Source organism: Schistocerca gregaria, chromosome 3, assembly GCF_023897955.1.
Source record: "Schistocerca gregaria isolate iqSchGreg1 chromosome 3, iqSchGreg1.2, whole genome shotgun sequence".
Taxonomy (NCBI): Eukaryota; Metazoa; Arthropoda; class Insecta; order Orthoptera; family Acrididae; genus Schistocerca; species Schistocerca gregaria.
The window spans coordinates 389,287,448-389,314,842 of NC_064922.1; the positions used below are offsets into that span (position 1 = coordinate 389,287,448).

At 43.5% G+C, this 27,395-nt stretch overlaps 1 protein-coding gene across 1 annotated transcript in view; it reads right to left on the reverse strand.

Annotated features, from left to right (window-relative positions):
- LOC126354621 (heparan sulfate 2-O-sulfotransferase pipe) overlaps window positions 1-27,395 on the reverse strand; it is a 240,771-nt gene that overhangs the window by 152,399 nt on the left and 60,977 nt on the right. Inside the window, exon 2 of the mRNA XM_050004385.1 lies at window positions 11,451-11,593. Coding sequence (XP_049860342.1) covers window positions 11,451-11,593 — 143 coding nt within the window. The remainder of the gene's footprint in view (window positions 1-11,450; window positions 11,594-27,395) is intronic.

The following is a 27,395-nucleotide window of genomic DNA, read 5'->3' on the forward strand; positions in this document are numbered from 1 at the left end:
AAACAACAAATATAGATCTCCTAAGGAAATTTGGGAGAAGCCTAGCAGAGAATGATACTTTAGTTCACAGTACCAGAAGTCAATAATTGTAAGTCATATCAGTTTTTCGTTTGGCACTTCGTTTGATACAGTGAGGTCGCAACAGAAACGGAGTTTCGATGCAGTCAACAAAAGAATATCCACACATTCCCGTAGATGGGAACTCAAGACAGCATTTAATAAAACGCTGTAAAACTACTTAGCTATTTCAGCTATTGCTGTATTTACAAAATAAAACTGTCGCGAATGTATTAGATATGCTTCTAAGCATCTCTTGTATCTTAAACCCATTTATCTATGTCAAGGAATATTTATGGAATGAGGAATTCTGCAGTAGCATCAACGGTTGCTGTTTGTCTTTATTAAATTACATCCAGCAGATCAGCTTTGCGTTTCCTTTTTATGTTATATGTTAGGTAAGAGAAAGCGGCATTTATTCATTTGTGCTGGAAACAATTACATCAGAATTTCTATAGGTAGTTTGCTAACAATACTATTGCTGTGTACTATGGGTTAAGGTGGAGAATTTGTTGATACTTTAAATCGTCTGCTAAATCTTCCTGTTATTTCGGGCTTCATAATAGCCTCTGAAGGAAGTAACTTTGACAGCTAACTGTTCATGTTTAGAATAGTGAACAAGTGTTACATTCTAGACAATGTCTATAACTGCGAGGAAAACGAGAAAATTCTCTATTTCAGATTCTTACTCAACGAAAATATTTGTACAAATATCATAATATGATGAATACATAAATAATGGTAAAGCAGTATAGGGAGGAGAACAACCGTTTGTGGCTGTGAATTGCAATGAAACAAGGCTAGATTCTGCATATGTGTTGACTAATGAAAATTTATGTCGAACTAGGACGAGGACTCGGATCTCCAGCTTTTGGGGAGCAGTCACTTTAATGAGTGAGATATCTGAACACTTCTCCAGGTCAAATTAATACTTTGTCAGTCACGTTGTTCTCGCGGTAGTGTTTTGAAATCACAGGTGGCAACATCAATGACAATGAAAGCTTGTGTCACACCTTGAGGGGTGAGCATATAGTTCAATGCTTAATGTGATCACTCGTGAAAAGTTGGAAATATAGATTCGAGTCTCGGTCATGCATAAAACTTCCTTAGTTGAGACATATTTCTTACACCGCGCCTTCCGTGTTGCCGATTGGTTCAAATGGCTCTGAGCACTATTGGACTTAACATCTATGGTCATCAGTCCCCTAGAACTTAGAACTACTTAAACCTAACTAACCTAAGGACAGCACACAGCACCCAGCCATCACGAGGCAGAGAAAATCCCTGACCCCGCCGGGAATCGAACCCGGTCGTGGGAAGCGAGAACGCTACCGCACGACCACGAGATGCGGGCCTGCCGATTGGTGCTCTCTAATGTCATTCATGTCATTACATCGTCACTGATTTCATTCCCACCGATCCATCGATCCATTCATTTTATTTCAGTGAATGTAATTCAGCAGAGAGATTTTGCAGTTCATTTGGTAGCATAGGGTTGTAGTAAATAAAGGACTTTAAAGGAAGCTCAGTTTCCACTACATATCGATCAAAAAAATTAGCGGATGCGAGCGAAAAAAGAAAGAAAAACCTAAGTTAAGCTCTAGAGTGCCACAGAAATTTTCAGTGAACTGCAAGTGAGCCGTTATGCATCATGGATAGATGTCTCCAGGACGAACCGTATAATATGTTACTTCCTTTCCCATACGTCTCACATAGTGACCAATGCAGCACCATTATAGATATTCGGGCTTACTCTGAGGACTATCAGCAGCCTTTCTTACCATGCACCATCTGCAATTAGAATAAAAATGAGAGAAACGTCGCTTTTTACAGCGGCATGTTGACTTTGGAGTAAAACCGTAGATATAGGATGAACAGAAGCTTCAATTGCGTTTTATGCGGACGTAACACCGGAAAAATGAAATGATTCAATACTATTTGGTTTCTCGAAGATTCTAATTAGTGCCGAAAGATGTTGTGCAGTATTGGAAAAACATGCATTCGTATTCAGAATGCATCGACTTATGATTTACATTTAGCGACCCTGATTAAGGTTTCCCGCGGTTTTACTAAAGCATGTGGATTGATTCCTTCAAGTCACTGCCAACTCTCCCCTGCTCCTCAGAGTCTCTCTCTTTCTCTCTCTCTCTCTCTCTCTCTCTCTCTCTCTCTCTCTCTCTCTCTCTCTTACGCACACACACACACACACACACACACACACACACACACACACACATTTTGTTTCTGTTCAGTGCAAGCTAGTCTTCCGTTTTCAACGACCTCGATGTCGACGGAATGATATATTCTACCATTACTTTCTGTGGCTGACACATAGGGTAGATATCTATGAAGTAATGGTACTTGCTCAAGCTCTGTGACGAAGCCTCTATACCCAAACAAACTGAGGTGGGGAAGAAAGTAGTGTTCATCTGCCCTTGACACGAGGGGCCCTTCTGTGAATCGAGCTGCAGCGTTTTCACTTATCACACGGAGGGCAGTGTATGTCACGGTCGTGAACTGCGCTACGCATCCTGGCCAGACGAGTGGTATCGAGGTCATCCTCGACGGGTGCTCTCGCTGGACCTGGAGAAATGTGGCTGCACCATCCCTGTAGGCTGACCGGATCCCGAGCGAAAGTCAGAGATCGCCGGCCGAGCCAGTCGGGCGAAAGCGCACCAGCGTGCACCACTCTGCTTACAGCCACCTGATCTGTCCTTTACGAGCGCCGATTTCTCACCCAGATAAAAGAAGGACTCTTTGCCGGGAGGAGCCGGCACGAAATTCAGTACAGCACTCAGAGTTAAAACGTATGTGCTTTCTCGAAGCCGTTGTATCCTTTTTAACAGAGTTGTGACGAGGTCTCTAGCCATTTCGCTTTCACAGGAATGTCCAACATGTCTCCTTGGTACCTAGAGTGTCGGGGAGAAAACTGTAATTCGTATAAACCTGCTTTCGCCAGACTTCTGTTGTACATTGAATGTATTCCCCGTTGCGAACATAGAAATCATCAGCAGTATAATGGAATGACGACAATAAAAATTTGTGCCAGACCTGGTCTTGAACCTGGATTTTCCACTTATCGCGAGCGGCTACCTGACCAGACCCAAACTTCCATTTGCTGTCAGCCATGTGTCTACATCCTATACTATTATATCCATTATGTGTATTCCCGTACAGGGGAGACATTTTACTTGAAAGTCGTTTGTCCAGTGACGGCGGATAAGTAAGATATTGCCGTGCCTGTGTTATTCAGAAATACGATGAAAAGCTCGTTCGGACATTCATGCATATCCAAAGGAACTTTGCATCGTATTTCTGAATAACATAGGCAGAGCAGTATCGTATCGAAGAGTTCCATCGGTTGTGTTAACCCACTGATATCGTCCGATAGCTTCAAGTTACTTCTACCTTACACATGAACTGCTGATCATTGCCAGCATCATCCATAAGACATCAAGTGCTTGGTACAGGGTCACTCTGATATTTTCCATGTGTTATAGTCTTCAGTCTGGCATCGATGTTGTTCCTGTATTTTTTTATGTCTACTTTCTAAATTTTATTATATAAGTGTATTCCACTCGTCTTTTCTCACGTCTCCGAATTTACAAAGGAACTTTCTTAAAACTTCCTGGCAGATTAAAATTGTGTGCCGGTCCGAGACTCGAACTCGAGACCTTTGCCTTTCGCAGGCAAGTGCTCTACTGGCGGAATTAAACCGGACGGGTCGTGAGTCGTGCTTGGATAGCTCAGATGGTAGAGCACTTGCCCGCGAAGGCAAAGGTATCGAGTTCGAGTCTCGGTCCGGCACACAGTTTTAATCTGCCAGGAAGTTTCATACCAACACACACTCCGCTGCAGAGTGAAAATCTCATTCTGAAAACTTTCTTAAAATTCTCCGTCCACTACCATTCATTTGTATTGTTACATAATCTGTCCACTTACATTTCATTTTCAATATAACCATAATAATTTCACTACTCCGGTCTCTGCCTTAATCAGTTTGTTTTTCTTTTGTATTCCCAAGTAATTCACAAATGCAGTTCCCTTTTGCTCAATGAACAACCATCAGTTTTTGAATGGTTCTCGCATGAGAATTCCATGTCTCACTGCCATAAATCAAGACTCTTAATACGCACTGATTGTGATCTTCTTTTTTCAGCCAAATTGGAAGTGTAGCGCTGATAAACCTATTTGTTTTACCAAAGTTACTTGTCTATTTGTATTCTTATGCGTATTCTTTTTGCTATCCAAACACTCGTCGTACTTAACCGTCCTACATACAATTACTCATCAACTGTTCCTCTGATTACACTGAGTGGCAGTAGGTGATAAGGCACAGGTCGTGATGTTACGGAGGCTATTTTTTTTCCATCTCAGATCAGTCGCGAAAGTAAAACCACAATGAAAACCAGATGACGCTTTGCGCAGTTGTGTTGCGCATTGTCTCTAGTATACCCTTCTAAAGCGTCACGTCGCACTTTTCAGTTCTGAGCGCCACTGAGAACGTAAAGATGCCTATAAAATAGTCTCCCGCCAAATGGGAAGTTCAGCTGACTGATTCCGCCTGATTTTATGCAACCCACATGAAATATCTGTCATCAGTTTCCTTTGTGACAGTGCTCGCTCGCACACTGCAGGGGCAACGAAGACGCTCCTTCTGCGTTTCCGAAGGGAAGTATTTGCTTATTCACCATACAGTCCGGATTCTGTTCCCTCTGATTTTTGTCTTTTCACTCACATGAACAACTCTCTATGGGGACAGCATTTTGGCACAGACAACGAACTCCAGACAAGCTTAAGCAACTGTCGGAAATCACAGGCGGCAGCCTTCTATGGCGAGTGAATTGGAGGATTGGTAACATTCTACTAAAAATTGTGTAGAGAAGTAGCTGAAAGGCGTAGCTAAATATTGCAAATAAAACATTTTCACTGTGGTTTCCATTTCGTGACCGATCGGATTTTTTATCTTTTTTAAGCCCCCGTACTAGTGAGCCTCTTCTTCGAGAACTTTCAAAATTTGACTCTAATGGTGAGGCCTGGACTCTACCAGGTTTTGGAATCTTTCTGGAGAGATTCTGATCCAAACAGCTTGCAATGCCACCCACAATGCTTTTTATGTAGTTTGTGCTGAGTTCATCGAGAGTGAAATGTTCAACTGGCGTAATAACTGGTGATCTGAGTGTCCAAGCCGTGGTCGTGAATTCACTGGAGTGTTCCTCAAGTCACCTGTGTGCAAGCAAAGAGCGGAGACATGTTACATTGTCCTGTTCGAACACGCCATGTCCAACAGGGCACTCTAATGTGCACACTGTCTGCAAGGATGTCCACACAATGTGCTCTGTCATTCGTCCCTGCAACCGGAGAATGGGGTCTGACTGCGACCATTTGAACAAAGCCCAGAACATAACTGAACCATCTCCTGCCTGGAGTCAACGTTGTTAACATGCAGGATGTGTAGCACCACGCGACAGTTCCAAGCGCACGTTAGCTCTGTAAAAATGAAACGTGGATTAAAAGGACCTTGCTGCAAACCGTCATTGTTTATTTCTCAGTGACAATATTCGCGGCTTACGTCAGTCATTAAGCTCTTTGTTGAGACGTCAGCAAAGCGACGCAAGTCAAACATTCACGCACTGCCCTACTGACGGCCAAACGCGTTTCAGTTAATATCCCTCTACCTCTAGCCCTATGCTTTGCCTTACATCTACGTTACAGTAATCTCTGTTGCTTTAAGAGTTTCTTTACAGTGACTGTATATCACAAACGGTCCATTCCATCATGAACTGTTCTACTAAGTACATATCTGTCTAGTGCATGGTCAACAACTTTTTTAATTTTAGCCATAGTTCTTCTATATGCTCCTCTCTGGAGCTAAATATTTTGAGTCTCTTCTTGAGCTAAGACATTTCTGCCTCTTCACCTAGTTTGCTGAACATATAAATGCTTTGACTTGTTTTGATTACCCGCTGTACTTTGGTAACCATTGTTGCTCCACCTGCCTCTTGGGCACTGATGTCAGTTTGTATCAGAATATCCTCAAAGAGGTCGGGGCTGTCTCTTGCTATTAATCCAGTATATTTCCATAATGAGTGGACTTCTGTTCTAGGTAGTCTCTGTCAAAGCATTAATTTAATAATGTTGCGCAGGGTGCCTTGTCACGCCCACCAATTGCATGGCTGTTATTATCCCAGTTGATTGTTGGATGATTAAAGTCTCCTCCGATAATTACAATATTACTGTAATTACGAACCAGCCTACTGAGGTTTTCTCTGCAGCTTTAGGTCACATTAGGAGATGTGTCGACAGAAGGATCCAGTTACAATTTTATGCCCACACCCGATACTGAGTCTTGCCCAAACAATCTGCCATGCAGCTTTAGTTTCAGTCTTGGTAGGTTTTGGCTCAAATGGCTCTGAACACTATGGGACTTAACTTCTAAGGTCATCAGTCCCCTAGAACTTAGAACTACTTAAACCTAACTAACCTAAGGACATGACACACATCCATGCCCGAGGCAGGATTCGAAACTGCGACCGTAGCGGTCGCGCGGTTCCAGACTGTAGCGCCTAGAACCGATCAGCCACCCCGGCCGGTGGCGGGTTTTGGTCTACTGCGATAAATACGCTAACTACATATGTCATTAGCCTATCGTTTCAAAATACACGTACTCCTTCCACAAAAATCTCATTGCTGTCAGTTTCAAGTTTTAACCAGCTCTTTGTGCCAAGTGCTAGGTGAGCATACGCAGGAGGGGGGGAGGGGGGGGGGGGAGTTGTATTGTGACTGGTGCAATATTTTACAGAATCAAACAAATAACTTTAAACTAAGCTTGCGCTTCCTTTTTAATATGGGTCTGTTGTGCTGTATTACCAGTAGAATTTTAAACTGAATCGAATAACAGTCAAGACGAGAGTGCATTACAACAGAAATCTTGATATGAAATTTCTAGTCTGCAGTGTTTTCTAGGTTATGGTAAATAGATAAATGCAGGCGATATACCCTCATGTTAAAGGGGAAAATTAATGTGACGCGATGTTGTTTACTTAAAGTAATTGTACATCACAAACGCCGATTTATTGCGAAATAAATTATGCAAAACACTCGTAACTTAGGGAAATTCTCGAAAATATACGTTCGCGAGCGTCCGAAAATTCTCAAAAATATACCTTTTTTCACATAAATATAGAATGAAATTAGGGTGCGATTGTTTTTCGAGGAGGATACTGTAGCTAAAAGTTTCTAAAATGGCGTAAATTAAGTTTACAATTGACGATGTAGTACGATCTTGTTCGCAGCACTCACAAATATTCGAAAATACAGAATATATCAGGAATCTTACAAGTACTGATACAATTAATTGAAGATTATGCGAAAGCGGCACGATCAGTAAACTCTTAGAATGTAGAATTTCGTATCGGTTAACTCGCAATGTGTTGCTGTGCTCTCTACACATCTGACTGTAATGCACTGCTCAGGTTTCGTGTCTATACCCGCGCCGTACGCACATCTTAAAATGGGACAACCATTCCCTTGACTTTCGGCCATGATTTTCAGGCCTACTCCGGGACTTTAGCTGTTAAATTTATGGGAATGTCATACGGAAGGAGACAGTTGAAATTCCAATGGGGCTAGTTTAAGTACTCCACATCCGTTCATAGAGACACGGCCGCAACCCTTTCCCTCGTTATACATTCAAATCTACCGCTCCATCCGTAATGACCTCGATATTAATCTCTAAACTCTTTCCTTCCTTTCTACTCTAAAAGACATCCTTTTCCCTTCTCTCTTACTAACGTTCCTCCGTCACCGAAAGATACATTTTCATGTTATCATCTTACAGCTAATTTGTTGCAATTTCCTAGTTATGACGTCCGCAAAATTAAGTTTTGAAAATTCCTTGTCATTTTTAGTACTTTCAGCTATAAATTTCAATCAGATATCAATGGGGATGAAGTTAATGACGTTATGAGATGAAATTATATCTGCAAAAACCGTCTGCAAATATTGAAGTGCAGTATAATGAATACGTTCTGACAATTAAAAATTCACGCAATAGAGGGACTCAAAGCAGGGTTATCTTCTTCCCGTGAGGGGCCACGTTAATTATTAGGTCTTCCGAACACATTTCCAGGTCTGATTCAAACTTACACAGGCCCTGAGGTCTTCTGTTTATAGTATTGTAAGATCTAAGTCAAAACAAGACCCCTGGAGTAGGCAACTTTCCTTCAGAATCACGGAGATCCTTTGGAGAATACACCACGATAAAAATATTCAACTAGATGTCCAAAATATGGAAGACCGTGCAAATACCCTTAGCCTTCAAAATAAGGCAGCTGCTGACAAATAAGAATATTACCAACGTATAATCTAATAAGTCGTGGATGCAAAACACTGACACGAGATCTGTATAGAAGAATGGAGAAACTGGTTGATGCCGACCTCGGGGAAGACCAGTTTGTGTTCCGGAGAAATTCAGGAACACCTGAGGCTATACTGTCCTTTCAACTATCTTAGATCTACATCTACATCTACATTTATACTCCACAAGCCACCCAACGGTGTGTGGCGGAGGGAACTTTACGTGCCACTGTCATTACCTCCCTTTTCTGTTCCAGTCGAGTATGGTTCGCGGGAAGAACGACTGCCGGAAAGCCTCAGTGCGCGCTCGAATCTCTCTAATTTTACATTCGTGATCTCCTCGGCAGATATAAGTAGGGGGAAGCAATATATTCGATACTTCATCCAGAAACGCATCCTCTCGAAACATGGCGAGCAAGCTAAACCGCGATACAGAGTTCCTCTCTTGCAGAGTCTGCCACTTGAGTTTGCTAAATATCTCCGTAACGCTATCACGGTTACCAAATAACCCTGTGACGAAACGCGCCGCTCTTCTTTGCATCTTCTCTATCTCCTTCATCAACCCGACCTGGTACGGATCCCACACTGATGAGCAATAATCAAGTATAGGTCGAACGAGTGTTTTGTAAGCCACCTCCTTTGTTGACGAACTACATTTTCTAAGGACTCTCCCAATGAATCTCAACCTGGTACCCGCCTTTCCAACAATTAATTTTATGTGATCATTCCACTTCAAATAGTTCCACACGCATACTCCCAGATATTTTACAGAAGTAACTGCTACCAGAGTTTGTTCCGCTATCATATAATCATACAATAAAGGATCCTTCTTTCTATGTATTCGCAATACATTACATTTGTCTATGTTAAGGGTCAGTTGCCACTCCCTGCACCAAGTGCCTATCCGCTGCAGATCTTCCTGCATTTCGCTGCAATTTTCTAATGCTGCAACTTCTCTGTATACTACAGCATCATCTGGGAAATGCCGCATGGAAGTTGCGACACTATCTACTAGGTCATTTATGCGTATTGTGAAAAGCAATGGTCCCATAACACTCCCCTGTGGCACGCCAGAGGTTACTTTAACGTCTGTAGACGTCTCTCCATTGATAACAACATGCTGTGTTCTGTTTGCTAAAAACTCTTCAATCCAGCCACACAGCTGGTCTGATATTCTGTAGGCTTTTACTTTGTTCATCAGGCGACAGTGCGGAACTGTATCGAACGCCTTCCGGAAGTCAAGGAAAATAGCATCTACCTGGGAGCCTGTATCTCATGAACAAATAAAGCGAGTTGGATCTCACACGATCGCTGTTTCCGGAATCCATGTTGATTCCTGCAGAGTAGATTCTGGGTTTCCAAAAACGATATGATACTGGAGCAAAAAACATGTTCTAAAATTCTACAACAGATCGACGTCAGAGATGTAGGTGGAAAAAGGAAAACTACGCGTATAGCATTTGCAGTTTTAGAAAAACTTTAGGGAATGTTGAATGAAATAAACTCGTTGAAATGCTGAAGACAGTAGAGTGAAAGTACAATGAGCGAATGGTTGTATAGGCTACAGTTTCTGCAGAAAGCAGACTGCAACTATAAGAGTCGAAAGATATGAAATGGAAGCAGTGGTTGACAGTGGGACGAGGCAGGGTTGTAGCCTATCCCCCGTGCTATTCGTGCGTTAAGCAAGAACTAATGGGAATCAAAAGAAGAATTCAGAGATAATAAATAACGGGGTGTCTATAGGAAGGACATACGGCAACCAGTTACACATTGAAGCGCCAAAGAAAGTGGTATACGCATGCGTATTCAAATACAGAGCTATGGAAACAGTCAAAATACGGCGCTGCGGTCGGAAAAGACTATGTAAGGCAGTAAGTATATATCAGGAATCCGGTAAAACATCAAAGCTCCAACATCGCTGCGGCCGGTAGAAGATCATAAGAACGGGACCAACGACGACTGAAGAGAATAGTTAAAAGCTACAGAAGTACAACCCTTCCGCAAACTGCTCCAGATTTCCATGGTGGCCCATCAACAAGTGTCAGTGTGCGATCCATTCAACGAAACATCGTCGATATGGGCTTTCGGAGCCGACGGCCCACTCGTTTACCGTTGATGACTGCACGACACAAAGCTTTAGCCTCGCCTGGGCCCGACAACATTGGACTGTTCATGACTGGAGACGAGTCTCGTTTCAAACTGTATCGACCGGATGGACGTGTACGGTTATGGAGACTCATGAATCCATGGAACCTGCATGTCAGCAGAAGACTGTTCAAGCTGATGGAAGCTCTGTAATGGTGTGTGGAGTGTGTAGTTGGAGTGATATGGGACACCTGATACGACTGTGACAGGTGCATAAGCATCATGTCTGATCATCTGCATCCTTTCATATCCACTGTGCATTCCGACGGATTTGGCAATTCCAGCAGGACAATGCGACATCCCACACGTGGAATTGCTACAGCGTGGCTCCGGTAATACACTTCTGAGTTTAAATCCTTTTGGCTGGCCACCAAACTCCCCAGACATGAATATTATTGAGCATATCTGGGATGGCTTACAATGTGCTGTACAGAAGAGATCTCCACCCCCTCGTACTCCTACGGATTTATGGATATCCCTGCAGGATTCATGATGTCAACTCCCGCCAGCACTACTTCAGACGTTAGTCTAGTCCATGCCACGTCACGTTGCGGCACTACTGCGTGCTCACGCGGTCTTACACGATACTAGGCAGGTGTACCAGTTTCTTTGGCTCTTGAATATATTAGGCATGCCACAACCGTTAATAGCCATTCTGACACTGCGCCAATGCGGGACGAAGGCGCAAGAAAATGAGGATGATGTAATCAGTATCACAATATTACGAAACAGTGAAAATGGTGACAATATTTAAAAAATAACTTAGTTTCGTCATCGAAACAGAATCCAACCTTTTATTTTACCTCTCAGAAAATTTAGTTTTACTCCTTAGGAGGTAGTTAGCCCCAGATTAGGAAGCAATGGCCTGGAGTCTCGACGGCATGACTTACCGGAGAGATGGTTGTCTCCGCCACTGGCCGGCGCGGTCTGCAGGCGTCCCTCCATGGCGCGCAGGCGCGTGTGCAGGTCCCGGGTGTGCATAAACAGGAACAGCGTGCTCGACACCGCCATCAGTGCCACCAGCTCGATCGTCCTGCAACACACCACGTCCGCGTCAGGGCGCGCTCAGTCTACAGCAGGCAGAGCAGCGCTGCCACGTCTGCATCTACACACGTTTCTGCAAACCACTGCTAAGTGCTTGACAGAGAGAACTTCTCATTGTGAAAGTTTATAGAGATGCTTCCCGTTCCATTCACGTATGGAGCTCGGGATGAATAAATGTTTAAATGCTATTAGGCGCGCTGTAATTTATCTAATATTGTCCTTACGATCTCTAAGGAAGGGATAAGCAAAGGTTTTTAGCATATTCCTCTAGTTATCATTTAAGACCGTTTCTTGAAACTTTGTAAGTCCCTCGAAATAGTTTTCGTGTATCTTCAGCTGTCTGCCAGTTCAGTTTCTCCGGCATGTCTTGTGACATTCTCCCACTGGTCAAACAAACGTGTAACCATCCGTTCTACCCTTCACTTCATACGTTCAATATACCCTGTTAGTCTTATTTGGTACAGCAATACTGACCAATATTCTAGCGTGGGTCGAACGACTGATTTGTAAGGAACCTCCTGTGTAGCCTGACAGCATTTACCTAGTATTCTAGCAATAAACCAAATCTGCCATCAGTTTTACCTATTAATGAGCCTGTGTGATCGTTCCATTTCATGTTCCTGCAAAGTTTTACACCCAGGCATTTGTATGAATTGGCCGATTCCAGTCATGACTCACTGATACTGCAATCATAAGAAACTACGTTTTTTTCGTTTTGTGAAGTGCACTGTTTTACGTGTTTCAACATGTAAAGCAAGTTCCTAGTCTTTGCATCACTGATATCTTGTCAAGATGGATATCAGAGATATTGGACGGCGTATTGTGAATGCTACCCTTCTTCTAGACCGGTGTGATCCGCGCTTTCTTCTAACCGCTGTACACAGTGTTTACTTGGTTCAAATGGCTCTGAGCACTATGGGACTTAACTTCTTAGGTCATCAGTCTCCTAGAACTTAGAACTACTTAAACCTAACTAACCTAAGGACATCACACACATCCATGCCCGAGGCAGGATTCGAACCTGCGACCGAAGCGGTCGCGCGGTTCCAGACTGTAGCGCCTAGAACCGCTCGGCCACATCGGCCGGCCGTGTTTACTTCGAGCATATTCAATATTATATGGTTAGAGGAGAGGCTAACTCCGTCTCAGATTTGGTATAAAATCTGATAGGGTTCCATTGGGCCTTGGTGCTCGGTCAGTCTCGAAATATTATCTCAGGAAACAGGATGCAAAGTGATTAAAAATTATTAGACAATTTCACAAGGGTAAAAATAATGAGAAGTACCAGAAATGACATCAGTGAGAAACTTAATATCAGAATTGGAGATCGCTTAGTTCCCGAAGTAAAGGAAATTTGCTACCTTACAAAAAAATAAGACATGACAGACGATGCAAGAAGGATATAGGAAGCAGGCTTACACGGGCAGATGAAGCATTTCTCGCTAAAATAAATCTGTCAATTTCAAATCTAGGCCTTGAGTAAGAAATTTCTGAATATTTTCCCGTAACGCAGCATTTGTGGGAAACGAATCATGGACTATGGAAGGATCGGAAAAGAAGACAATCGAAGCATCTGAGAAGGAGGTTCCCTACAGAATTGGCAAGGATGGGAATATCTGAAACCACTAGCTAGAAGAACGGACGAGTTGTTAGGGCATATTTCAAGAGATTAGGCCACATATAAATAAAAATACAGTCGAGAAAATGTATGGAAAGCAGAGTGGGGGGTCAGATACATTAGCAAAATCATATAGTTTAGAAATGATGTAATTATTATTTAGTCATTAGTTGTCCCATTTGATCTCTGTGAGATCTTGGGGCATCTGAGTTCACAATACACAGACATTGTGCCTACCGTTCTTCTTCCGCTGGTTGAAACAAAGTAAAAGATGCATGTCTTCAAATCCTTCTCCTGTAGACTGATGAGCCATAACATTTATGACCACCTGCTTAGTAGTTTGTTTGTCCGTCTCTGGAACGAAATAATCACCGATTCTGCGTATCAGGTATCCGACAGCTTGTTGGTAGGTTTGTGGAGATATGTGACATTAGATATCTACGCAGAGGTAATGTAATTCGTGTAAATAATGGGCCGTGATGGCTCCCGATAGCATCCTAGATTGGTTCCATAGGATTTACACCAGGCGAACTTGGTCGCTGAATGATCAACGTGAGTTCACTATAATGCTCCTCAAACCACTGCAGCACGCTTCTGGCTCCGAGACACGGAGAGTTATGCTGCTGAAAGATGACATCACTGGCCGGGAATACATCAAGCATGAAGGGATACAAGTGGTTCGCAGCTGTCAGCGTGTCTTCTGTTACTACCTCAGGTCTCAGGAAAATGTCTCCCGTAACATAATACTGTTCCCACCAACCTGCGTCCGTGGCGGGTTGCAAGTTTCGAGCCCCCGTTCACCGCAATGACAACGTTTGTGGAGACGATCATCGATCCAGTGTCGCAAAAATGTGAGTCACCCGAAGAGCCGACATGTTTTCATTGATGGACTGTCGAATTCCGATGCTCCCGTGCCCACTATAATCGTAACTGATGTCGTTGTTGGGTAAACATGCGAACAGGGGTGGTCTGCAGCGGAATTCCTTGTTCAACAATGTACGATAAACGGTGTACTCCGAAACACTTGTGTGTGCACAAGCACCGTGCTCTTTTGGCAGAGAAGCCACAGATCAAATTTGGAAATTTGTGGTGAGGTCTTATGGGACCAAACTGCTGAGGTCATCGGTCCCTAAGCCTCCATACTACTTAATGTAACTTAAACTAACTTACGATATGAACAACACACCCACCCATGCCCGAGAGAGGACTCTAACCTCCGACGGTGGGAGCCACACGGACCGTGACAGGGCGCCCCAGAGCGCGCGGCGCCACAGATCGCCATCTGCCCTACTTTACAGAGCAGACAAGCCTTGGGACCACACGTTCTGAGAAGAGTCGTGGACATTCAACCATTTAGTGCCTAGTGATAGTTTTACTGTCCTACCTCTTTCCGTAGATGCTCACGACAGTAGCACGTGAACATTCGACCTGCTTTGCTGTCTTTGAGATGCACGTTCACAGGCTCTGCTCAATAGCAATCTGTTCTTTGTCAAAGTCGCTTATCTCAATGGAATTTCCATTTGCAGCCCATATCTTGGCTATGGTAATCAACTGCCCGAGTTTGCTCCCTTACACACTTTTGTTACCGCGTCACGTGCCCGCAACGCCACCGGCGGCATCCAACATCGGGGTGGGCAGTGGTCATAATGTTTTGACTTATCATTGTATAGTAATGGCATAACATTCTTACGTAATGCTTTCTTCTTTATGGGGAATTAGGTTTCAGTTCATGTTTTACAGGCTGTATGCTTCCTAACAACTTTCATCACTGCTAATGATTTTCTTCCGCTGAATGGCTCTTTTTTATTGATAACAGATGAATGCTTTGTTGCGAAATCATTCGTTTTACTTTCTGAATGAAATAGATAGAGGCAAACGGAGGCGAAACTACAGTTTAAATACTCGTCGAACCGCAACAGCACTATCTCATCGTGCGCGTTAAAGGGGCCGGCACCTACCATCGGCCACGAATAATTTTACCATCGTGCACCTTTCCCGAAGACGTAGGCATTCAAAGATCTATGTCAGTACTGCTGCTTAATAGGTGGGATATGAAATCCGTCTGCGAATTATACTGTTCTGAATGTTTCATTGGTGTATTGTTACGCAGAATCCACTTTTGATTGGAACGTATTAATTCTTCCCTAAAGCCCTGCAAGTTTCCTTAGAACTACTTAAACCTAACTAACCTAAGGACATCACACACATCCATGCCAGAGGCAGGATTCGAACCTGCGACCGTAGCGGTCAAGCGGTTCCAGACTGAAGCGCCTAGAACCGCACGGCCACACCGGCCAGCCAGCCGTAAAAAGTAAAAGTAACTCTGCGATCAGGCTCAAAGGGACCACTCGTTTCCGATCGGCCGCCACGTCGCACTGTTCCACATGGCTTCACTTAGATGCGGTGCGGAGGGGCATGAGGTCAGCACACTCTCTTTTCAGGTCGTTACAGCTGTCTAGACCTTAGAAAACTTCTCATTCAAGCAACTGCTCAAACAATATCACCAGGCTAAGTGCATCCCGTTCCTGCCCTCACGCAGAGCTGGGTAGCCGCGTGGTCTCGGGCACCTTGCCACGGTTCGCGCGGGTCCCCCCGTCGGAATTTCAAGTCCTCCCTCGGGCATTGGTGTGTGTGTTGTCCTTAGCGTAAGTTAATTTAAGTTGGATTAAATAGTGCGTAAGCCTAGGGACCGATGACCTCAGCAATTTGGTCTCATAGAAAGTTACCACAAATTTCCAAATTTTTCCAGTCCTCACACCAAGATAAAACTATTAGCAGTACGGGGAAATGAACACAGGTCCTCCGCATGGAAATCAGTCATGTCGAGATGACCACTCAGTTGAGTCGTGCCCACTGTAATTGTAAACATCTTATTTGGAAGAGTAACATGTCGTAACAGAAATGTGTTGGCGTTTCAACCTGATCAAGTGTGTAGGACCACCAGGTACGATTAAGCAGGTTGGCGCGCTCTCTCTCTCTCTCTGTGTGTGTGTTCGTGCCGCCACTTTCCTAGGCGGAGCGCGTAAGCCGTTTATCGGAGAAACCGGCGTAATGCCACGTACGTGCCGCCTTGGCAGGACATTTCTCCGCGCGCTCCACATCTAGGACAGGGAATGCGTCACTCTGTCTGGCTCTCCAAGAAAACCGAAGAGCTCTACCTCTTCACTACTTCAGCTCCCCCCCCCCCCATTTTCATCCCCTTAAATAACGTGCAGCTTTAATTTAGATTTATTTATTATTGTGAGAATGTGTCCTTAGTGCAGGCGTAGAAAATAATTACGAGAAAATTAAGTATTTTTCCTTTAAAATTTGTGTATATATTTAATAACACGATGAATTAAATGGACTTCTACATCAAAATAACAGTAGGCCGGCAGGCTGAAGGACAAGAATGAAAAACATACGATGAAAGAACACAATCTCTCCGTTTTATTAAAAAAAGTAATTAATCAGATTGTTAAGATTTTATAGAAACGTAACACCTTTTTCTTTTAGACCAAGAAAGAAAACATGTCAAAGCCTCAGATCTATGGACGATAAATGCCCTTCTCTGTCGGCTTGCGGAGTATATAAAATTCTGGGTACATGTTGTAAGGTCTACATTGGAACTACAAAGAGAAGTGTGAATACACGTATAAAGATACGCAATAGTTATATCCGACTAAGAAAAGAAGAGCAAATGCAAAGCATTCTTTCAGTCAAGAAATTAGGAGGTGAACATTCCCGGAATCACAATTTTATCTATAATTACGACCTGTTATATACGGCTATATTACAAAGAAGCCATCGACATGTGTAAACATACGCACAGTTTTAACAGAGAAGGAGAAGCGGTGCAAGTGTAATATAGACAATAGTTAACAGAATCGATCGATAAGTTTCATCTTTGACAGACGACAGTTCTGTAGTAAAGTTGTATCTCTGACGAAAATTATCTCTGCCGATCACGTGTAAACTCCTCCACCCCCCTTTTTATAGAATTTATGACGATCTCCGACATCTGACCCATCAATCGGCAAGATTCAATCGAAATAGGAGCACATATGAAGATGTCCGACGCATCGCTGGACAAAACGTCTGGAAAAAAAAGTTTTATGGGTTCCCATCGTACAATCAGATAAATTCACCAGGAGCTAAGACAATTAGTCGTAAAAGCTTTCGACGAATTACGTCTATATATGTCTTCTACAATTACGTAGCTCCATGATTTTGGTCGAGCCTAACTACTGGACACGAACATTGCAGAGAAGATGTTGTGTCGTTTTTTAGAGAGCCCAGTTACACATCCTCAGGAAGCTATAAAAATTAAGGTATTACACCTGAACATAGGCCAACAGTAGCCTACACGTATTGCACGATAGAATAAAAAAAAGCATGTTTTTGACGGAAGGCAGTTTTTTCGTAAACTTCCTTTGAACAGAGTGTTAATGAAAAAGGATTAATATATCCGAAATCACTGTTTCAATGAACTAGTCAAGAGATACGTCCACTACTTCATTACATGGCATTTTCCGACAGCAGTGTGCAGTCTGTAAACTCTTATAGTGGCGTTTAGGGTTACTAATTTAAAACTGATGACGTCAGGAAAGGTGTTTGGCGTGATGCTGCTTACGTGGCGCTACCTTCCTGAAGAAGACAAATCAGGACAGGTGTCACGAAATAATAAATTTTTCCGAACGAATGCGAGTTTCATTATGATAAATGAATCCGGATGTATGGAAAGAGTTTCATAGTTAACGAGGAAGAACTTACCTAAAGCAAGATCCACTCCATTAATAAGTATTATGGACCTTCATTTCCGCTGCTTCATCTGAGACTAGTTCATCTTATTTCTACAACTGGTAAAATTAACTTTCAGAAGATTCCAATCACCCCTTCTGCGTGCAGTTTCCCACCCGTTCTGCTTATCAATCCGAGGTTCGAGATACAGATTTCTAGAACTACATGTTGGAAGAAGAGAAATAAATTACTCACTTACTGTCTTTGGCCACTTAGACCGCCGTATGCAGGATCTTTGTCCTTCCGATCTCAACTGTTGCAAAACAAAAGCTATGAGTTTTTATTCACACACGCGACATAGTCTCTGTGAAAAGGCTGCAGTTCTGATTAATGTCACGCAACAAAAAACACTCTTATTGAAGATTTGGCAACAGTTGCTCTGACGAATGTATCAATGATGTCTGAAGTCGACGTTATCATTTATTTTTCGCATCTTGTATCCAGTATCGTTGAATCGCTTGCCGAGAATTACGCCCTGCAACTTGGGGAGAAATTTCTATAATTGGTTTTACTGGATTGCACTAGACTCTAGAACGTTTAAATAATTGTGGTCATAGACCATATAAACTGGTTTAAAATAGTAAGAGGGTTGTACTGAATCCCTTGAGAAGCAATGAGCAGTATAGGACGCAATATTGTGACATGTTAGCAATGAAGAAAGCCTGCTCGAATACTCATTCACACAATGTACCCGCCTCCAGCGTATAGCTTGCATTCAGACGATCGTGCTTCTAAAAGGAAAAAGAGGCTATAACTGAGAAATTATAACTCATGAACTGTCAAAACAACAATTTGATCATGCACAATCTTCTCCAGTTAAAATGTACAGATGCCCCTCAGACAACCCCCGAATAAATGTTACAACTTATCCTCCATACCCCCACGAGAAGCGCCAGTAATGTTTGTGGGGTGATTTCAGTAAGCCACGTGCTAATAGAATCCTGCTTATGCGCTGACCATGGGATAAGAGGTGGATTACTGGTTCTCTTGCCCACATTAGCGAATACTGAGACGCCAGTACTACCCTAATACTTCGTGTACTCCCTGCTTGACTGAGACGGAAAGGTAAATTTTACGTATGCCGAGAATGACAAAACTAATCCAGCTTTCTTATGCATCACAATCTGCCTTGTAAGTGAAAAATTGGTCCCCCAGTTTTATTATGCTGTATTTATTACGCGGTTTAGTGTACACTCTTAACCTAGAATGAGTAATGTCGTATACACAAGTGGTTCTCAACCTTTTTCATATCAGCGTTTCCTAGCAGCCTTGTAATAGTGTTCAGCAACCCTTCTCCCTTTTCCTATTTGATAGATCTGGTAGATATGTAGAATGTTAAATGAAAGGTGCACAGTCCTTAATGGTCTCAGGAAGCTACTGTATAAAGCAGTAACAAAGACATTGAAATAGATGTAATAATAATAATAGTAACGTATTCACAAAACTCACATGAATGTACATCATTAGTAGCTCATAAACAAATGCCAACTTCGTGATATCTCGTTCCACATTTTTCAGTCGTAGTCTAAAATCACCACTTTCACATAATTGCACTATGTTTCGCGCTTCTGTCAGCAGGTTAAAAACATTATCTGTTAGAAAATATATTTACATGCAGTTCATATTTGTATGCCATTTCAAGTTCTTCTGGTCTCATTTTTAAACTAAATAGTATCAGAAATATCGTTTTAATCAATTATACCGGGTTAGCTGTCTATCTAGCTACCTACAAAGGTGATATTAAAAGACTGGATAGTATCATTGGGGGCCAAGTAACTGTTACTGAATGCTGCCCTATACTTCAGAGTGACTCAGCTATATAATACTATTTTTCAGCATACTACCAAACCTCCGAAGAGAACGTTCGGGACGTTCTACCAATCATTCAGTTCGTCGGCGATAGAAATCCGCTTCACGGTCACAGAGCTGTCCGAGAATAATTTTGGGAACGTCCTCATGGTTGGAAAATATCTCCCTCCCTCTCCCTCTTCTCCCACCAGACGTTCTTCCTCGATTGTCTTGCCATTTTCGTTTGTGGTAGACGTCGATGGCCTTGATTCTCGATCAGCATTACCCACGTCTGTGCGGTCTTTTTGAAATTGTAGGCACCATTTCACTACTGCTGGTCACGACATTACATTTGTTCCATATACTGCCAGAATTTTACGGTGAATCTGTGTGCAGTTTAGATGTTTTGCCCACAAGTCTCGTACTGTCTCGCGTACTTCATCTTTGGGGGTGCCTTTGCAGTTCGTACAACATTTCATTCGCCCCCTGTGATCTATCAGGTGTCTGAAAATGCACCACTTTTGTTGTGTAAAGGTCTTAAGAAAATTAAACACACGTTCATTTTGTCTGTCAGTCATTGAAAAAACAATCAACAAAGCAAAAGCACGGCGTCCGACCCCGCCGCCTTTTTTCAGAGTGGTGTATTTCGAAGCAACGTTCCCTCGAGATCATCACTGTACGATCAGGTCATTGATTCCTTATTTTTTAGCTTTGACCCTTACCTTACTCTCTCTCTCTCTCTCTCTCTCTTTCTTTTTCTCTCTTCCTGTGTGTGTGTGTGTGTGATGCATGCAACAATGGGATCTAATTAAAAGCACTGCGGTATTACTGTTAAATAGTTGCGAGTTCTGGGAAAGCTAAGTGTGGGAGAGGATAAAGCAGAGCGCTGTTGAGGACAAAGAAATTGCGTCCGGCGTTCGTATGCATATCGCGGATGAGATTTCACGGTCCGCTTTTGCCGCCGTGAACTATTCCGCTGAATGGTCGAGACCCGAGAGAAAGGTAGCGATGGACGAGTCACTCCCCGTTGGCGTTTCCGCGTCTGCCAGACGTGTAGCCCGGGCCGGAGAAAGGGCGGGCAAAGTGAACGGAGCAGGAGCACGTGTCGTGAAAGCGGCCAGGGCACACCACGCGGCCTGTCCACCTGCAGCTGACCCCCTACAGGCCACCACTCCAGATGGTACAGCGCTCTGTGCGGCCTGGGATCCATCGAGCATAAGACACTGTGGCTGACACACGGACTCTGCATTTCTAGCAGCAGCAGATCGAACACCGACTTAACTATTGTTTAGAGCTCTTCCTCAATTTTTTTCCTTATTTGCTGCTACATTGTCCTTCGAGAAGGCTTTAGCCGACACTTTCCACTTCCTTCAGCGTGCTACTGTTCCGTCTGTTAACGATCTTGTTGAGCGGAAGCTGGCTCTCGTTAATACTGGAGCGTCATCAAGTCGTTACCAGCTTTCCTGACGTCACTGCAGAGTGGAAATTCGTTATAGAATATCAGCGTTGTTTCTTCGGTAAAATCGAGAGGAGGTGCTGACGGACCCTTCCTGATCACGACATTGTGCACCACTATTTTAAGCTAAATTTGAAACCTCTGCGTAATGTATTCGTAGGCTGAGGGAGTGTGGCAATGATAAATGCTGTTTCACCTGTGAAATGCGCTTAAGTTCGGTGCGGCCATATTTTTATTCAAGAAAAATACACGCATGTTGAAAAAAAAACAGAAGACATTGAACAATTAGAGACAGGACGTTCACATTCACGGAACATGTACATTAGTGCGTTCTGCAGAAATGATGAGCTTTTCTCCGGCAGCGGTGGTCTAGCGGTTCTAGGAGCGCAGTCCGGAATCGCGCGACTGCTACGGTCACAGGTTCGAATCCTGCCTCGGGCATGGATGTGTGTGATGTCCTTAGGTTAGTTCGGTTTAAGTAGTTCTAAGTTCTAGGGGACTGATGACCACAGATGTTAAGTCCCATAGTGCTCAGAGCCATTTGAACCATTTGATAAGTTTTTCAGTGACCTCGGTAGCATGTGTCCTGCTGTTACCTAGTAGGCACAGGGCCCGCCATCGGCCCTGATAACTTGTTCCATGCATGATGGCATCGACCCGTATAAGGCGCGAATGGCGTCCTGTGATAAAACCATTCATGCTCCACGCACCTGGTTCCAAAGTTCATCTGTGACAGTTGGCATTGGGTCATAGCGCTGCATCCGTTGTTACACCATGTTCCACACATTTTCGAATGGCGACAAGTATAGTGATCTGCCGGGCCAGAGGCAAAGGCTGACATCCTGTGACACCAAGAAGGAAAGTGTTCGTGCAGCAACATGTGGTCGTGCATTGTCTTGCTGAAAAATGGCGTCTGGGTGGTGTGCGGAAAGGGTACGGCTACGGGTAGCAGGACGTCTTTCACGCAGGTGGCACACATCTTAAGGTCTTGAGTTGGTGTTGTATGTCTTGTGCGAATGCAGTCATTGTGTTGCCGCTTCCCCTGTCTGCGGCGAACAAAATTGCGGATATCATGTTCAAATAAGCAGAACCTGGATTCGCCCGAAAACACTATCTGATGTCATTCCTGTCCCCAGGGACGTTCCACACACCATTGCAGTCTAGTATGTTTCTACACATTCGTCAAAGATAAGTGGAGAAGTGGACGACGCACATGTAACCCATGCCGCAATAAACGGCGACGGACTGGCACTCCTGGTAGTGGAAGATTACTCCATTAATGCGCCAGAGTCGAGGAGGACGCAGATTTGCCCTAATATGCTATTTTTATGAGGCGTCAATCTTGTGTGTGTGTGTGTGGGGGGGGGGGGGGTTCTCGGTGTTGCGACCTGACCCATCTTGTCGTGTCCTATGGCTTTCCGTAAACCATTCGGCACACACTCTTTGAACTGGCGAAACGCTTTGCCTCACATGAGCAGCAATTTCCCGGATGGATGCAATAATGCTCCCTCTTTCAAACACTGATTTGACGGTACGGCTCGCGCATGCGTCTTCGAGGCATTCTGCACGTCTGCTCAAGTCACACTGATCCATTACCTTCGGTTTATAGCGACAACGGGAGCCGTAGGCACATTTTACCGGTAGGTGGTATTGCGCAGTGATATCGGTGTTGACCTTGAGCCCGAGGGCCGACATGACTCAAATGCTAATCATTTCAGCAGATCATACTAATGTACATGTCTTCAAAATATAAAGTTCCTATCGCTAGTCGTTAAAGGTATTCTGTTTTTTCCTGAACATGACTGTACGAGTATGCTATATTCTGCCAACTGCTTTCAGCCTCATTCGTCCGTTGCGTTGTCATAAAAGAATCAATAATACGTTACACTATATAGCAAACACAATAAATCAACTCAAAACGAAGTATAACTCTTACGCCAACGGCATCATCTTTCAAGATCATAGTGAGTTGCAGATGTAACTTCACTGTCGCATTTAGTTACCATGTTGTCATTGTTACCGGTTGCTTTTTGTTACCAGAGATTTCTTGTTTCAGTTCCTTTAACGAAACATTTATTCTACTGTATAACTTTCGCGGCAATACAAAACACGTACACAGATTACATATAGGCATATTCAGCATTTCTAACATTTGTAAATATGTGCGGATTGCTTGAACTTTGCTCTAGAATTAGCCAACAGATCATAGTCACACCTGAAAAAATCGGTTTTGTTAAGTCAAGCACAACCAAACAGCTTCATCTTCAAAACAACAATGACAGTCGAACAATAAACCGATAGCAAAGCAACTGGAGTACCAACACATGGAAGAAAAACTTTTATGTGTAACCAGCATGTTATATAGAATATTTTATTGGAATTAGTCTAGACTATTATTTCCGAAAATATTTACTGTTTCTACTGAAAAACGTGTGTACAGGACGCGGAAGATAACGCAGAGAGCCCCGTTACATCGTTCGCGGGCTATACTATGCTGTGAAGGAAAATCGTAACGCCATTAAATTCTAAAGAAATGCAGAATGACCTGTGAAGTATCATCATTGGTACAGGGGCTGGCGGTTGATCATGAATGTATATAAGTGTAACGTATTATACAGAAATGGGCAGGAATATAAATTATTGCTGTATTACACGACTGACGATAAATGACTATGCGAACGAAGCACCTTAAAACAGAACGACCCTGCATAACTAGTTATAGGAGAATCCTGATCGGTTCATTGGTAGAATCTTAAGGAAATGTAATTCATCAACAAAAGAGGTTGTTTACAAACCTTTCGTCAAATCGGTTCTTGAGTACTGCTTCACCATCTTGCGATCTTACCAAGTGAGATTCTTAGAGGAGACAGAGAAGATCTAAAGAAGAGCGGCACATTTCGTCACGGATTCGTTTAGTAACCGAGAGAGTGGCCCCGAGGTGCTTACCAAGCTCTAGCAGCACACGCTTCGAGAGAAGTTTTGTGATTCGTGGAGAGGTTTACTGTTGAAATTCCAACAGCGTACGTTGCAAGAAGAATAATCAGGCAATACGTTACATCGTCTCACATACATCTTATGAAATGATCATAACGGGAAAGTTATTGAAACGCGCACTCATAAACAACTATTGCAACAGGAAAAATGAGACATGTCTGTAGTACTGAGAGCACTCTCTGCCACTCACCGTAATGTGACTTGGCGGAGTTTCGATATAGATGTAACTTCAGCCGTAATTTGAGATTCATTACAGCGGCGGAACGTGATGGGATTGGTAGCGGTGTACCATTATGCGGTGATTCCATGGTGCGGACTTTCGCTGCGGGATGAAGATGCAAGTGTTTGGTGTAGCGCTCTCCTCAGCTGTAAGAGTGCGGCCACTTTCTCGCCACACCTCGGTCTGGACGGCCCCTCCCTCCGTGAACCGGGGTACTGGTTCCTCACAGACTTGGGATGAAAGGCCACTCGGGGATTCATCTCGAGCCACTCCGAGGAGGCGTACTTTCAACTTTCTCCGTAAAGTGAAGGTAACCCCGGACGCAGTCTGCGGAAATTCGTTTTATACTTGTAATGTACAATCACAGGAAGCATAAATCAGTTAGAGCAATTGTCGATACGTTTCGCGTTGGCGAGAACATGCGCCATTATCTAAGGAAGAACTGAATGCTGAACGGTGCGTGATACCGCCAATCTCCGCAAATCTGTACTTGCGTGCGAAAGTCGACCTCTTCGGTAAATGGCAGACGTCGAATCCACTTGTAATTATACTGTAATTACACGAAATCTACACTAGTCTGTGGTGCACAAATGGCTTTCTCTTCAGATGAGCGTATTTAATATGGGCAATTTTTCCTCTTCTCGGTTGATGCAGAGGTCATAGACAAATGTAATGTATTGCGAATATATATAGATAGAAGGATCCTTTATTGTATGATTATATGATAGCGGAACAAACACTGGTAGCAGTTACTTCTATAGAATAACTATGAGTATGCGTGCGGAACGATTTGAAGTGGAATGATCATATAAAATTAATTGTTGGTAAGGCGGGTACCAGGTTGAGATTCATTGGGAGAGTCCTTAGAAAGTGTAGTCCATCAAGAAAGGAAGTGGCTTACAAAATACTCGTTCGGCCTATACTTGAGTATTGCTCATCAGTGTGGGATCCGTATCAGATCGGGTTGACGGAGGAGATAGAGAGGATCCAAAGAAGAGCGGCGCGTTTCGTCACAAGGCTATTTGGTAAGCGTGATAGCGGTATGGAGATGTTTAGCAAACTCAAGTGGCAGACTCTGCAAGAGAGGCGCTCTGCATCGCGGTGTAGCTTGCTGTCCAGGTCTCGAGAGGGTGCGTTTCTGGATGAGGTATCGAATATATTGCTTCCCCCTACTTATACCTCCCGAGGAGATCACGAATGTAAAATTAGAGAGATTCGAGCGCGCACGGAGGCTTTCCGGCAGTCGTTCTTCCCGCGAACCATACGCGACTGGAACAGAAAAGGAAGGTAAGGACAGAGGCACGTAAAGTGCCCTCCGCCACACACCGTTGGGTGACTTGCGGAGTATAAATGTAGATGTAGATGAATGGATTTACTTCCGCATTTATAAGTTGAAAATAGAACGAAACTTCTTTGATTAGTCCATTTATCGTCATAATCCACGTTAGTGAATTTCTCCTCATCTCTCGTCTTTCAGAACACGGAACTTCCCGGTAAGCAAGGGATCGATACTAGATACCAGCTGACCCTTAATGCAGCACAGCTCACACGAAGTCTCTACATTTAGTGTAAGTCAGTACATTGTAATACTACACTAGTCCGTGGCGAACAAATGGCTTTCTCTTCAAATGAACGTATTTAATATGGGCAATTTTGAACGTATTTAATATGGGCAATTTTACCTCTTCTCGGATGATGCTGAGGTCATCGTGTAGCAGTTCTTTTTTCTGGGCAAAGATCTGTGCTGACGATGGAACCTTCAAATATTTCCCAAATAATAAAAGCTTATCGATCTCTCTTATTGTTCATTGTAACGATCGTATACACTTTACCAGCGCTCCATCGAGGTAGCCGTTTTGAAATTCAGTTTATAAGATTATACGATTTTCAAACCACACAACTTCGTGAGGGACGGACGTAGAGTGGTGGGAACAGTCATGCAACTCCTGTGGATGTGCTGTAGCCAGTGTCAGTCGTGGCTTGGTCTCGTGAACGTCGTCTGAACGTAGTCAAGGAGTTTATTAAAATTGGCGGATCGCCGATGGTGACACTCTGATATTTCCGCATCCACTCTGCGCTTGGTCAACATGATCCCGTTTCGAATAAGAAAAAAGATTTACACATGGGCTTGGAATTCCAGAGGAACAAGCTCTACTTCGAAATGGAAATATCCTGGTCGAATTCGCACTGCAACACGACCGGAAAATGTGGCTTTAGTAAGGCGTCCAGTGCAGCATTCTCTGGCGGCGCTCAGCACGAAAACACGCGACGGACCTACGCCTACCGGGCCGAAGTTTTCGCAGAATTCTTCAGCAAGGTCTAAAGAAGTATTCGTATAAGGTCGCCATGACTCAAGATATGAGTGACAGAGACTTTGGAACTCTTACGAGATTGTGATAAAACAATCTTCGAAACATGTGCTGTACTGATGTCATTACCTTTACGGTCGAACGCAATTGTCATATTTCAGGTGCAGTAAATAAACAAAATTTCAGATACTGATCTAAAAACAATTCCGAGAACTTCACCAGTGTGCTTTACTGCCCGAAAGCAACAGTTTGGTGTGCAGTTTTTCAGTTTGGTCTGTTGGTTTCCTACTTTTTGAAGAAGATGGTGTGGCAGTTATAGTAAATAATGATCGTTATTCAGTGTCGCTGCAAAACTTCCTCTGGCCAAAAGGGGCTATATTACGAGTATTAATGAACACGAAGCAGAATAGTTTGGTTACAGCAATATGGTGCAAAATCTCACCCATCTCGTCATTCACTTAAAATACTGAGAGACATGTCTCCCGGGCACGTTGTTTCCCTACGATGTGGTATTGGGTGCCCTCCACGCCTACCTGACTAGACACACAACGAGTGTTTCCTGCGGGGATACCTACAGGAGTTTCACAATCGCCTGAAAACCCTGGAAGCTTTTAAGGAAGTGCTGTT